The sequence below is a fragment of the Trachypithecus francoisi genome, unplaced genomic scaffold (assembly GCF_009764315.1).
Source record: "Trachypithecus francoisi isolate TF-2019V2 unplaced genomic scaffold, Tfra_2.0 Lachesis_group11, whole genome shotgun sequence".
Classification (NCBI taxonomy): Eukaryota; Metazoa; Chordata; class Mammalia; order Primates; family Cercopithecidae; genus Trachypithecus; species Trachypithecus francoisi.
The window spans coordinates 48699817-48715685 of record NW_022681456.1 but is presented as its reverse complement, the minus strand read 5'-3'; the positions used below and the strand labels follow the sequence as shown (position 1 = coordinate 48715685).

Below are 15869 nucleotides of genomic sequence, written 5' to 3'. Positions count from 1 at the left end.
TGTTTTGTTTTGTTTTGTTTTGCAGATTCACAGAGATACCACCTTGGTGACTTGAATAAGATCTGGGAGCATTTTCTGGATTACCAGGGAGAGACACTTGTTCTCTTCCCTTAATTTCTCTCAAATAAATGAAATCTCTCTTTGTACTGAGCCACCTGGAACTGGGAGTGTGGCACTGAAAGTACCCCTGTGGTAACCACTACTAGAACTATACTGGGTTTGACCTGAAGCCAGCACAACACTATGTCTCACCCAATGCCCTTTGTAATGACTACCTGGCTACCACCTGTGTTCATTCAAGGCCCTACAGCTCCACAATCGGTAGGTAGCAAAGCCAACCAGTTCCTTCCTTTTAGGTCCTTCCTTTCAGGTGCTGGGTTCTCCCAGGTCCCAGACAGGTCCAGAGATGCTGTCTGGGAGGCAGACATTAGAGTCAAAAATCTTAAAAATTTACGTGATGTTCTACTCTTCCGCAGCTAAGCTGGCACTCAAAGCACAAGACAAAATTCTTTCCACTCTTCCCCCTCTTTCCTCAGTCAGAGGAGCCTCTCTGTGGCCACCATCACCACCAGCCCATAAGGTTCTCTGCCAGACCACCACTGATGTTCACTTAAAGACCAAGTACTCCTCAGTCAGCTGTGGTGGATGCTGCCAGGACTGAGAAACAACCTTCAGAAAAGTGGGCTCCCCTCTGGCCAACAGCTGGTCCAGAAATGCTGTCCAAGAGCCTAGTCCTCAGCTCAGAGACCCCAAGACCCTGCTTGTTGCCCTAGCCCATTGTGGCTGAGCTGGTACCTAAGGTGCAAGACAAAGTCCTCTTTATTTTCTCCAGATTTACTTAAACAGAAGGAGTCTTTTACCATTGTCACTAGAGCTAGGAGTGTGCTGGGTCACATCTGAAGCCAGTACATCTCAGAGCCCAAGGCCCATGGCATACTATTTCGGTATCACTACTGGTTATTCAAGGCACAAGGGCTCTTTAGTCAGCAGGTGATAAGTCCTGCCGGGACTGGGTCTTTTCCTTCAGGGCAGAGGCTCCCTTTTGGCCCAGGATGTGTCTAGAAATGTCACCCAGGAGCTAGCATCTGGAATGGGGACCTCACAGCTCTACCCTGTGCCCTATCCTACGGTGGCTGAGCTGGTATACAAGATGCAAGATACAGTCCTTCTTACTGTTTAATCTCTCCTCAAGCAAAAGGAAGGACTCATTTTTGTTGCTATGAGTCACATTGCCTGGGGTTGGGGGAGTGGTGGCACAGGCAATACTCCCTTAACCACCCAGGCTGGTGTTTCCCTAGGTCATGTGCCACTGTAGTCCATCCTAGTCCCAGCCCAGCAGTAGGAATTGCCTAGGAATTGCAGTCCTTGTGTCCTAGTTTACCTAGGACCCCAGAGCACTTTGGCCCATGTTGTTGAGGCTTGCTGAGACACCCAGGTTTTGACTGCTGGGATGGGCGATTTCCTTCTGGCTATGTGCGGTCCAAATACTCTCCCTGTGCACAGATGCTGACTGAGCCCAGCACAGCTTTTCTCTCTACTGTGGCAAGGCAGCACTGAGTTAAACGTAAAAGTCCCTTAGTCACTGTGCTTTCCCTTCCCCAAGTGCACAGCCTGCACAGCAGGCCCTCTTAGGAAATGGGAAAAAGGTGGCTTCAGCAATTCAAGAATGTCCCCTACCCTCTTCAATGCCTGTTTCAGCAATATGAAGTTAAAACCAGTATTATGAATGTTCACCTGATTTTTTTGTTCTTGTGATCGTGCTTTTCTGTGTACATGCAGTTGTTAAAATTTGGTGTTCCTGCAAGGAAGATAAAAGGTGAAGGCTTCTATTCCACCATCTTGCTCCTCCCCGTCATCCTTTTATTCTACTCCAGAACATTTATTATCCCTCCTGTCTCAGTCCCTAGTCTCCTTTCTGTTTGAAGACAGACGAATCTTGGCTACATCACATGGAGGTGCAACGTTAGGCCAGAGTTTATAGAAGTAGCGGAAAGTAATACAAATTTGAAAGCCTCAAATTTTACAGTATAGAGAAGGGCTATTTCAAACTGCTATTTGTTGATTAGATCTTACATTGCCTGGGAAAAGGCAAGTAGCAGGTCTCACTGGCAAACAAGAGAAAATGGAAAAAAATGAATAGCATTTATACTCTAATTATAATGGTGTCTTGCATAAAGTACTTAGAATAAGTTAGAATTGTAGTTAATAGATCCTGAGTGAAGAAATCAATAAAGAAGTGTACAGCTGAAGAACTGACTGCATGAAGGAAGCCAAAAGAAGAGCACTTTGTCCATTTTTCTTTAGCTTCTTTGGCCAGATTTCCTTATCTGCCAACTGAAACCATCATAAGAGTTTTAAATTCTATTTCAACTCAAAAATAATATTCCTGCATTGTTCATATTACTCAGTGAATAGAAGGATGCAGAAATAATTCCTAGTGCAAGGCAGGTACCCAAACTGTTTGATTATATCAAAAGGAAATGAAATCAGCACCTCACGGAAGATCTGTGCTCCCACATGCATTGCAGCATTATTCATAATAGCCAAGATATGGAAACAATCTAAGGGTCGATCAATGGATGAATGAAGAAATGATGACATATATACACAATGGAATATTATACCATTTGCAAAAGCATGGATAAATTTGGAGGACATTATGCTAAGTGAAGTAAGCCAGACACAGAAAGAAATAGAGCATGATCTCACTTATATGTAGAAACATTAAAAAAAAAAAAAAAAGCCAAGTATATGGAAACAGAGAGTCAGAGAGTAGAATAGTTGATTACCAGGAGTGGGAAGAAGGTGAAAATGGGGAGAAGTAGGTCAAAAGGTTCAAAGTTATATAGATGAATAACTCTAGAGGTCTCATGTAAAACATGAAAATAATAGTTAATAATATTGTATTGAATACTGAAAAAATTGCTCAAAGAATAGATTTTTTGTTCACTTGCCACCAGAAAAGGCAACTATGGGAGATGATGGACAAGTTAATCGCTGCAACTATGTTTATGTATATCTAAACAGCATATTGTACACCTTACATATATACGTTTTTTGCTTTCACTATATTTATATACATTAAAACAGCATGTTATATGTCTCAGATATATACTTTTTTTTTTTAAGAGCCCCCATGGCAAGAGAGGGAGAGAAGAAGAATGGTGCTATTTGGCAATGCATTATGTGTTACAGTTAAAGTCTGGCAGGTTAAGTATTATAAAGATTAGGGTACCATATAAAAATATTGCCTCGACACAAAAATAAACAAAATTTTTATTACTTCAGCCTCTGAAATAATGAAGCACATTTGTGAGTATTCATATGTAAAATGCTGTCCAAAATAAATTTTTCACAGAAATAAGTAAGACATAGACAAAAGAATATAGAATGCTGTCATTTATGCAATGTATTGTATTTCCAGAAGGATACAGAAGAAACCGGCAATGGTGATTGCCTTTAAGGATGGACAATGGATGGCCAGGAGAAAGCTGGATGAGAACTTGCTTCACACTGAATTGTCATTTTTTTTAGTTTTGTATAATGTGCATATACTGCCTATTTATAAAATATTAAATATTTTTAAAGGGATACAAAACATAATACTTATGAATATATTTTAAAAGACTAAAAATTTATGCACCAGTGGAATTAATATTTTAAATGCTATGATACTGTTTGTTAACATCTATCTGTAGCAGAGCAAGAATACTGGCTGAAATAAATCAATAGATACGGCATGGTTATTAATCACCTATTTTGCTGCTATTTCCGTCACTGTTTTTAACATGTAACTGATCTGGTGGTAGGCTAAATGAAAGATTTTTAACTAGAGGGTACTCAGTGAGTGCCCTATCCAATCTGCTCTATCCAATTTCATATATACAACAGTTTTATTTAAAAATTATAGTCTTTTATACTTTACAGACAATATTGACACAGCAAGCAGTCAATTGTACACATGGTTTCTTGGGAGGCTATAAGTACTTTTTCAAGAATCGTAAGACTACATAAGAACACCATTGAACCATAATATTCTATTTTTCCTTTGTCTCTGAAGTGGTGGTAACTCTATTCAATTAATGTAATTAATCCCACTTGGAATGTGATGTTTAGTTATTATGAAATACCTAAGTGCTGACTGAAATGAAAGACAATCCAGTTGAGGTGATACAAAGAAAATCAATGTGAAAAACAAACATTTCTAAACTTTGTTTATTTGTAGATTAAAATGTAATGCATTACAATTTTAACAATCACTTAAAAATGATTTATATTTGCATAAAACAGAAGCAAAACAGAAATAGATTAATTAAAATGCCATCTTGCTTCAAGTTTTCAAATTAGTACTTTAAGTACTTATATGCATTGCAAGTATATTGTATAAATATACTATGAATAATCTTGAAACCACAATAAATATCAAGTAGATTTTTAGGCACACGGCATAAGAAAAATGCAGAGTCTGCATAATTCTTGAGAGTGCTGAGTAACTCACTCTAGCTCATTTTCACACATATATATATATATATATATATATTTTTTTTTTTTTTTTTTTTTTTTGAGGCGGAGTCTCGCTCTGTCGCCCGGACTGGAGTGCAGTGGCCAGATCTCAGCTCACTGCAAGCTCCGCCTCCTGGGTTTCCGCCATTCTCCTGCCTCAGCCTCCCAAGTAGCTGGGACTACAGGCGCCCGCCACCTCGCCCGGCTAGTTTTTGTATTTTTAGTAGAGACGGGGTTTCACCGTATTAGCCAGGATGGTCTCGATCTCCTGACCTCGTGATCCGCCCGTCTCGGCCTCCCAAAGTGCTGGGATTACAGGCTTGAGCCACCGCGCCCGGCCTTTCACACATATATTTTACATAAAATATACAGCCATCACTCACATGATTCTCAGTCACCTCTGAATCTCATCTTTCATCCCAGCATTAGTGCCTTCTTACGCTTTGATGCTATTGCTCTATACAGCTATTACATAAGAAAATATTTTGCAGTTTTCTTCAACTAATTGCCTAAGAAGGTATCAATGCTACCAAAATCAATACAGCCTATCTACATAATATATTCATGGAAATGTGCTGAGAGGCACCCACTTACAGAACTGCTCATTGTGATACTGGAAGTTACCCTGAAGGCAAACTTATAAATTTTAAGGTATACCATTTTTAATTGCCAACACTACTAAACCCAGAAATTATTAGAAACTGAGGTAACACCATTTTTTTAAGAGATAGAAATACTTGAAAATACACCAAAGGTACTTAAAAAAAATCCTGGCATACATGTGCTTCAGCCATCCTAAGATTTGTCTGCAAACCTTTCTGCACAAATGTAAACCAAAGAATCCAAAAGAATGCTCAAGTTGAACTGACATATACTGTTAGGATTAAAGATCACAGCCATGGAACACCTGAGATCGCCCTCTGATAAGGGAAGCCTAATGCTTCTCTTAGTAGGGCCAATGTTCATCGGTAAAAATGAACCAAATAAAACCCACTGACTTTTCCCCCAGCTACAAATCAGACTCTGGCATATCTGGCATAATATCTGCCATCAAGTACCCTATTCCGTACCGTCCATTGGGAGCAGTATCCAGAGTTGGGGATCCACTCTGTTTTCGATAAATATTTTTACCAAAATTCGGAGATGGCATCTCGCTTGATATTTTTCCGTGAATGAGGCTTGTATCATCGCCCTCTAAGTTTACAGGCTCTTTCAGGACCCTTCCTCTCTTATAGGTCACGGATGCTAAATTACCAGAACTATCATCTATAAGGTTGAAGCGACGAACAACGAAGACTACAGGGACCGGGAGTATTGCAAAGACAACCAGAGAGACACAGACGACCAGTCCCCAAGTTGGATAGCTCAAAAATTCTTCAGATGCCTGTTAAAGAAGAAAATAATAATTATTAGTAATCTTTCTTTGCACATACATAAAATATTGTACTTGCTTCAGGTTTATAAGCAAAGAATCTGGGCTGGCTTAGTGACTTGTTTTGACCAATAGAAAGCGGTGGAAATGATGCTCAGGAAATTCCAAGACTAGGCCTTAAAGACCTTCCAATTTCTGCTTCTGTTTCTTAGAATGTTGCCCTGAATCCATAATGCTTGGAAACGTTATAAATGAAAGACCACCCAAAAAGAGAGCCCAGCTCTCCTCCAAGCTGAATGCAACTGCTTGAGTTAGCCCAGGCAAGAAAAGAAGAACAACGGCTTAGCTCAGCCACGGAACTGTAAGAAATAATACATCAATGTTGCTTTTAGCCATTAAATTTCAGGGTGGTTTGTTACTAAACAATAGATACTTCTTAAATGTGTCATATCTCTTTCTAAAATCTGAAAACTAAACTTTTGAAGCACATCTGGCCCCAAGGGTTTTGGTGAGAGAACAGATTTGTTTATGCCTCAGTCTAGAATTATTAACCACAGGATAGTTAAAGGTCACAGGTATCTCTGAAAATAAGCACTTTGATTTTATAGCAGCTGACATATACCTAATGATTACATTATTATTCAGCTTGAGAATAAAAATTGAAATAGCCATTGCTAATATAAATGTTATAACAGAACTTTACTTCAAAATTTACTAATTTAAATTGTGTACTTTGCTAATACATATTTTTCATCATTACATAAAATGTGGGATACAATTCTTGTTGATTGATTGATTGATTGATTGACAGAGCCTTCCTTTGTCACACAGGCTAGAGTACAGTAGTAATCATAGCTCACTGTAACCTTCCACTCCTGAGCTCAAGCTATCCTTCAGCCTCAGCCTACCAAGTAGCTAGGACTATAGACGAGTGCTACCATGCCCAGCTAATTTTTTTTCATTTTTTGTAGAGACAGGGATTCTCTACGTTGCACAGGCTGCTCTCAAGCTGCTGGCCTCAAGTGATCCTTTTCCTTTGGCCCCCCAAAGTGTTGGAATTATAGGTATGAGCCACTGCACCTGGCCTGGGATACAACTTAATAAATTCATGTATTAAAACATTTCTGGTCTTGATTAATGTGTTTTCTAGAGTCAAAGGCCCAATAATTATTGGTTCATCAATGTTAAGATGGATATATCTGCTTTAATAAGGACAAGGTCAGTGTTTCATATGTGTTAAAAACATCAACAATGTATTTTAAAAATCATATATGCTTGGGGCAGGACACAAACGTAAATCTCATATCCTTGCATAAAAGCTATGCTATTCATTAACAGCAAAAAAATGCTGTGACAGAGACAAAAGAAAAAGCCCTCTAAAAAAGCTTTTTATGTACCTTTTAAAAATGTAATTCCCGGCCGGGCGCGGTGGCTCAAGCCTGTAATCCCAGCACTTTGGGAGGCCGAGACGGGCGGATCACGAGGTCAGGAGATCGAGACCATCCTGGCTAACACGGTGAAACCCCGTCTCCACTAAAAAAAAACTACAAAAAACTAGCCGGGCGAGGTGGTGGCGCCTGTAGTCCCAGCTACCCGGGAGGCTGAGGCAGGAGAATGGCGTGAACCTGGGAGGCGGAGCTTGCAGTGAGCTGAGATCCGGCCACAGCACTCCAGCCTGGGTGACAGAGCGAGACTCCGTCTCAAAAAAAAAAAAAAAAAAAATGTAATTCCCTTATTTTGTATTTACCTTTTCTTCAATCCATGCATTATAGCCAGGAGGACTTAATCCCATATTCACAACACTAGCTATTAGCAATGATAATAGCATTAGAGGAGAAATGTATTTCCACATATAGTAGTAATATCTGCTGGGAGCAAAGCCCAGCATATCTTTTAGGTCTTCCATAAACCTGAATAAAAAGAAAGTATTTAATTATTCCTTAATTTAATATTGCTAAACCTTAAAAATGTGCTTGTATTAATGGTCTGACAAAAGAATTAGCCATGGATACCCTATGACATTTTAAATTGTATCAAAGTTCCTCTTGGAAGATGACTATAAAGTAAAATGAAAACAGTTAAGTACTATAATTTTTATTTAGGGAAAACTCTCTTAAGCCAATTATTGAATTCTTCTACTGATAACTTTCTATTCTATAAACAAAATATTTTCAGTGCATTAAAAATTTATTGTCTCTTTTTTAGTAATACAAGTAATAATTACTAAAAGAAATTATTTAGAAATTATTTATTTTAGTAATTATTGCTTAATTATTATCAAGAAATATTAAGTAATTATATATTAAGGAATTATTACTATGCTATTAATACTATGCTATTAAGGAATTATTACTTTTAGTAATAATTACTTTTTAGTAAATAATAATTTTACTAACTACTGCTTTTACTAATAATTTTTCTATTACTTTTAGTAATAATTAGTAAAAGTAATAATTCCTTAATATCACAGCATTAAAAGCATAATAATAATTCCTTAATATCATCAAATATAACTAATCAATGTTGTATTTTCTGAACTCTTCTTTTTACATTCTCAATTTTTAAAAAGGTCTACATATAGTAACTAATTGTTATGAATTGTCATGTCTCTTGAGTCCATTCTTTCTTTCTTTTTTTTTTTTTTGAGACAGAGTCTCACCTGTTGCCCAGGCTGGAGTACAGTGGCACAATCTCGACTCACTGCAACCTCGTCTTCCCAGGTTCAAGCGATTCTCCTGCCTCAGCCTCCCGAGTAGCTGGGATTACAGGCGACCACCACCATGCCTGGCTAATTTTTGTATTTTTAGTAGAGATGGCATTTCACCATGTTGGTCAGGCTGGTCTCGAACTCCTGACCTCAAGTGATCTGCCCACCTTGGCCTCCCAAAGTGTTGGGATTACAGGCGTGAGCCACCGTGCCCGACCCAGTCTTAATCTCTATGTTTCTCCTCCCTTTTTCATTTCTTCCAAGTTGTTCCAGAATCTTAAAGGACATCTTCGGTGTAAGAATTCTATACCTGCCCTTTAGTAAAAATACGAACTTTGAAGACCAAGAGACCTCATTTCAGATCACAGTTCTGTGTTCTTTTGATGTGTATCTTAATCTCTCTAAGTTTCATTTTTGGCATTTTCCAAAAGGATAATATAATACCCACCTTTGACGGTTATTACTAGAACCATAAACAATGGATGCTTAGCATACTACCTCACATATGGTACAAAATCGACAGACGCATCTATTAGTAGTAGTATTTTTTCTTCTGTTGTTATAAATAGTGTTATTCAGGAACACTAGCATTAAAAAGAGAGATTCTTTAGTAAGTTTATCATGAATAATTAACCGTCTAAATGGAAATCTAAACTACAAATGTATTTATAGATCAATCCAATAACAATATCAAATTCCATCATGGTACAGGTTATGAGTTTTGAGTAGCCTAGTAAAACTTAGAGAAAACTGGCCTTGAAATGAAGGTCAAGGTTACAGTACTGGCTCTACAGCTAACATATTGTATCCTCCTGTAAAAGAAGGGGCAGTTTCCCATCTGTAAGATATGGTTCATGTTAGTTAACACGGACTATTTTTTTTATTACAGACTTTATTTTTTAAGAGCAATTTTAGGTTCACAGCAAAATTGAACGAAAGTGGAGAGATTTCCCACATAGCTCCTACCAATATACACGCATAACCTCCTCCATTATCAGCATCTCTCATGAGAGTGGAATATTGGTTACAACTGATGAATCTACATAAGTTAACACATCATTATTACCTAGAGCCCACAGTTTACATTAGAATTCACTGTGTCGAAAATTCTCTGGGTTTGGACAAATGTAGAATGACGTGTGTCCACCATTACAGTGTCATACAGAGTAGCTCCACTGCCCTAAACATTCTGTGCTCTGCCTATACTTCCCTGGATCTGGCCCAACCCCTGTCAATTGCTGATGTTTTTACTGTCTCCATAGTTTTATCTTTTCCATATGATAACATAGGGGAATCTTACAGTATGTAACCTTTTCATATGTGACTTGTTTCACTAAGTAATATGCATTAAAATTCCCTCTGTGTCTTTTCATGGATTGAATAATATTTCATTGCCTGTATGTATCACAGTTTATTTATCCATTTACCTACTAAAGGATAGCTTGGTTGCCTCCAAGTTTGGGCAATTATGAATACAGTTGCTATAAACCCCCACGTGCAGAATTTTAAGTGGGCATAAGTTTTCAACTCCTTTGGGTAAATACCAAGAAGCATGATTGCTGGATTATATGGTATGAGCTATTACTACTATTATTATACAGTACATGATTATTAAATGTAAGTTCTCCTAGCCTTCCTGGCCTGGAGCTTTTGGCAACCATAAAACTTTGTTACAAAGCTCATTCAATACCAACAATATTCTTTATGTTGCTTAAAAGGACTCTGGTCTTCACTTAAGGTGCATGCATTGCTACTTTACATAGGGCTGTAATGAGCTTGGTGATCTTATTATCTCTCAGTCCATATATGTGATTAGAGACAGTGACTATAAAAAATATTGGACAAATCCTCCAAAGGTCTTTTTCCCTTGAGATTACTCTGATGCTTCACATCAGTTAAAATACATATACTTTTCATATCAGTGTACCTGATTGATGTGAAAAGTATATGTATTTGATACGAATTTATGAATAGTGAATTTATTCATTGTTTATGCACATAGCGAATTTAAGTAATGACTCCATATAAATATAACGTTTGTGTGCATCAAATGACATATACATCTCACCTGGGAAAATATCATTTCCCAATATTGTCCTGCTATATAAGTCATTATGACACATGCACTCCTCTTATAAATCAGTTTAGCAAAATAATTAGGAGATAAGCTTTAGAGTTAAACAGAAATGGACATGAGTCCCAGGTCTGTCGCTGTCCAGGTGGGTGACAGGCAAGTCACAGGGTATCTCTCTAAGCTTGATTTTCCTTATCTGTGAAATGTAGATAACAACTACATCTGTGAAATATAGATTAACAACTCAAAAGAACCTAAGGTTCTTGGAACACTGCCAATACTTACTAGATCCTGAAAGCTACTTTTTGATAACCAGGACTAAATCAAAGCTCTAAAATTCTACACACTATTACATCCTATATAATTCTATTTGCCCAATAGGTAAATGTACTTTACCAAAACTGTCGAATCAATAAGAGCCTGCAAAAGATTTGACTTTTTTAAAGAATTGTTTCTTCGGCCGGGCGCGGTGGCTCAAGCCTGTAATCCCAGCACTTTGGGAGGCCGAGACGGGCGGATCACGAGGTCAGGAGATCGAGACCATCCTGGCTAACATAGTGAAACCCCGTCTCTACTAAAAAAATACAAAAAACTAGCCGGGCGTGGTGGCGGGCGCCTGTAGTCCCAGCTACTTGGGAGGCTGAGGCAGGAGAATGGCGTGAACCCGGGAGGCGGAGTTCGCAGTGAGCTGAGATCCGGCCACTGCACTCCAGCCTGGGCGACAGAGTGAGACTCTGCCTCAAAAAAAAAAAAAAAAATAAAATAAAATAAAATAAAAAAAAAAAAAAAAAAAAAGAATTGTTTCTTCTATTCATTTCTTTCCTCTTCTTAATGAAATGAATGTTGATAACTGATGTTTTCAAAAGAGAGATAAAAATGAATACATAAAAGCAAATATACTTACTTATCTATGCCATAAACAAAGCATACAGCAATATTCTCCAAAATGACTACAATTAGCAGAGGCAGTGTAGCAGAATAATCATCAAACATTGTAACAAAGTAATTTCCAGAGCGTTGCACAAATATCAGGCCAATACAAAATGCCAGAAGACAACAGATAACTAGACAAAAGAAACAAATGAAAAAATGAGACTCTATTCAGAGCCAAGTCCTTTAAACTTTATTATAAATTATTATATTCAAACTTTTAAAACTTTTATAACATGTCCATCATATAAGCAGGCAATACCTTTCCTGATACATGGTATATAACCTACTAGGAATTAGGTTACCTGGGTATTGTCCCAACATTCATAAAAATTTATTCTAAGACAGTGATTCATCTCTCTGAATTCATTTACTAAGGTAAATTTACCAAAGTAAATAGGGCTGTAATGAGCTTGGTGATCTTATTACCTCTCAGTCCATATATGTGATTAGAGACAGTGACTATAAAAAATATTGGACAAATCCTCCAAAGGTCTTTTTCCCTTGAGATTACTCTGATGCTTCACATCAGTTAAAATACATATACTTTTCATATCAGTGTACCTGATTGATGTGAAAAGTATATGTATTTGATATGAATTTATGAATAGTGAATTTATTCATTGTTTATGCATATAGTGAATTTAAGTAATGACTCCATATAAATATAACATTTGTGTGCAGCAAGCTATTCATTTACCAAGTACAATAATAAATGAGACAAAATTTACAGAAAATTTTGAAAGTATAAATTTCCATACTTTATTCCTATAATTAATAGCAAAGTGACTTCTTCAGGCAGCAAATATTCATAGGTCATTTCTTCCTTTAATAATGTTCTGTAGTGTTGAAATATAGATGAAATTTTTGAATTATAATGAGACTAATATGGCTTATAATATTATGAAATATACATAGTATATCATTGATTGAAATATGGTTACCTTTCAAGCATAACTGAAAAAATCTGATCACACCTAACCTCAACAACAATCCACATTTATATCTTTATCTTGCCTGAATAGATTAGTTTGGAAACAAATTATAATGGAGTTATGCAATCTGATCATCCAAATAGCATCTAAGAAAAATAATCTAAAAAGAGTTTCCCCAGTAATAGCTAAGAAACAGATGCATAAATTCCTGACCAGCTACTACTTAGAGAAGATTTGAAATTCATATAATATTCCCATATTTTTGTTAGACTCTTTGTTTTTTTGTGCTCATTAGCAGAGAAGCCTCCAAAGGTAAAAGATGACTGCATTCCATTCCTCAACCACATTTCGGCAGAGATGAGTAAACTTGAAAGAAGTAGAGTGGTAATGGCAGCTAAGGAAAAAAGACATCCATGGATTCAATCATATGAATGTTCCCTAACAATTTCAGCAAGTATGTGTTACATGAAGAAATTACCTCCATCTCTTAAGTACTATACTGGTGCTGTGAATTACATCTTACAGTAATGAATATCATATGTAAACATATAATGTAGAATAAGAAAAGTAACATTTACTTGGATTCTACTACATATTAAATTTAAATGCTTATCACAGTATAAAATAATATTGCATTATCTCACTTAATTTTTATAACATCCCAATTGAACAATGTATTGCTTTCTGTACAGATTAGAGAACTGGTCCTGAGGAACGTTAAGTAATATGCTTAAAGTCTCAAGCTGGAAGTAGCAGAGTCTCGATTTGCACCCAAATCTGTCTTTCTCAACAGCCTGTGTCACTTTCACTATCTCCTAATTACACCACAGTATGAGGCAAATATTTAAAAAGTACATTATAAGTGGTACAGACAGTAAGAGTTTTGCTGGAGATGTGAGGGAAAAAGATAATGAGTAATTCATTTGCCTAAATCTTACTTCATTAAAGAGAAGAAAACACACCTACCAAAGAAAATGAGGTAACATTTCATTGAGGTCAAATATGACTACTATTTGAAGTATCAGTATTATCCCAAAACACAAGAAGTGGGAAAGAAGGTACATTCCCTTTTGCTCTTTCCAAATAAGTCTTCTAGAAGGAGTTAGAAAATACTACTTTATGTGATTTTCCCTTTAACTGTTACTTTTTCCTTAACCTGTAAGCCCTTTACTACAGGAGAGGACAGTTTGGATGTGGTGAGCAAGGATAAGAATACAAAAATGACCTTAGCCTGCATTTCAGGCAGGATATAGATTTTCATATTAAGAAGTAGAAATCACTTTCTTGAATAATATAAAGCAGCTCCTCATTTCTGTTCAGCTGAATTGTGGATATATAGCTATCAATATTAACAAACTGCTGAAATTAAATTGTTTTATACACACACATACAAGCACATGCACAAACACATACAGACATACTTATCAGAGCAGCAAGTGATAAAGGTATATATTTGAGAGTTATTTACATATAAATTCTTAGTTAATTTTTTATGGCTAAGAAATAGCCTTGGGGAGATGCACACCATTGTCCAACATTCAAGGTTATCCATAAAATTTTTATCCAATCTTATTTTACATCACTTACCAGTACTGTTTCTGTACTCTTGTATGGTTAGCTTTCTTATTGTTGCCTTTATCTCCATTTATGTATGTTTACTAAAGTTATCCTCTGACCCTTGAGAAGACCCTTCCTCTTTCCAATTCAACTTCCATCTCTTTCTCTGACAGTTCCATCATATATTTAGATGACTTAGAATCTTTTGAATTCTTACATGTAAAATCCATTATGCTCTCTATCAGTATTTTACATGCTGTAAGTCTTATCTATGCAATCTGATTTTAATTTTAGTGTTATTGTTTTTGGAGATTTTTTAATATATATTTATCTCTTATAATTTCTTTTATATCCTTTATATCCCTTAAATGAGAGTGTGATGCATTAAACTGGTACTTTAATAATCACTTGTAAATTGGACCTATTAACTACCATTCATATTGATAAATTATTTTCTTCTCTACTTGGAGACATTAACTACTAGTAAATCACTATTGCTGCTGTATATGAGAACTGAATTTAGGTTTATCATTTTCAGCTATGTACTTTTTGGATAGGAATATTGCATCTGAACTGCTTTAATTATGATTATTTGACTTGAATACAAAATTATACACAAACACTCCTTGACTTTATTCTAGTGTCAGTAATTCTTGATAATGCATTACTATTAATGAATTATAACAATAAATATTTATTAATAAATGATAAAATATAATTTATATTAAAACATTCATATTATATAATATATATACAATAAAAATTTATACAATTAAAATAAAATAAATGTATACAATGTATACAATCATAAATAAATAGTAATAATAGATATTAATAAAATTCAAAATATAAGACTTTCCAGTTTTCATCTCTAAACTTTCACCAAGAATAAAATGTCTTGGTTTTGTTCAATGAAAAGTCAAATACAAAAATACTCACCAGTAAGAATTTCTTTCCTCACTTTGAAAGTGTCCACAATAGGCGTGACAATCCCTTCAATGGTTCCAAACATACTGCCAAGGCCTAGATTGACCAGCATGAGGAAAAACATCACTGACCAGAAGGGAGACGCAGGGAAATGTGTCATCGCTTCTGTAAAGGCAATAAAAGCTAAGCCAGTCCCCTGAACAGCCTGCAAAATACACAAAATAGCAACATTAGTACAGAATAATAATTAAACAATGGCTCTATATATCAGTTACAATGAGGAGAAAAGAACTCTGAATAATGTCCAGGGCTGCTGGAAATAGACATGCTCACATCGGCTCTTAACCTGATGAATCATGTTGTCATTCTCAGAACCAGGATTTAATGAGATCAAGCAGATCCAAATAATGAAATTTTGTGTATAATTACTGAACAGAGTACATGATTGTGTTGTATACACTAACTATTTCACAAGACTCCTAGAATGAAAAATTATATTAAAGAATACATAATATGTTTGGTTTTTTAAAGCTTATGAATATGAATAGTGACATATTATCATAGACATACAAATACATATACATATATATATATAAAACTATTTCTGGCTCATATATATATAAGGATTTTAAAAATTTGGTTTTACCTTACCTCAAAGTGGCTCAATCAATTGTTGTAAAATATATATACACTATGAATAATAAACTTGTTTTGATTTAAGAGAAAACTACAAATGCAAAATGAAAGGATGTGAACAGAATAAGTAGATCATAAAAAGCCAATTTTTAATTTTAAAAATCTGTATCTTTACATTTTTTACTTCTGATATTCCTACCTCCCTGATTTAAAAAAAAAAAAAAAAGT

General features: G+C 35.8%; 1 protein-coding gene across 2 annotated transcripts in view; it reads right to left on the bottom strand.

Moving 5' to 3' along the window:
• Positions 1–4981: 4981 nt before the first annotated feature.
• Positions 4982–15869, bottom strand: part of SLC6A15 (solute carrier family 6 member 15) — a 51740-nt gene continuing 40852 nt past the window's right edge. Inside the window, exons 10-13 of one of the 2 annotated variants that reach the window (XM_033221141.1) lie at positions 15018–15210; positions 11561–11720; positions 7623–7785; positions 4982–5887 (exon numbers count right to left, since the gene is read on the bottom strand). In XM_033221141.1, the coding sequence (XP_033077032.1) occupies positions 5513–5887; positions 7623–7785; positions 11561–11720; positions 15018–15210 (891 nt within the window). In that variant the 3' untranslated portion in view covers positions 4982–5512. Of the gene's footprint in view, positions 5888–7622; positions 7786–8521; positions 9167–11560; positions 11721–15017; positions 15211–15869 lie in introns of those variants that run through there. The other variant, XM_033221142.1, reaches the window with a different exon arrangement.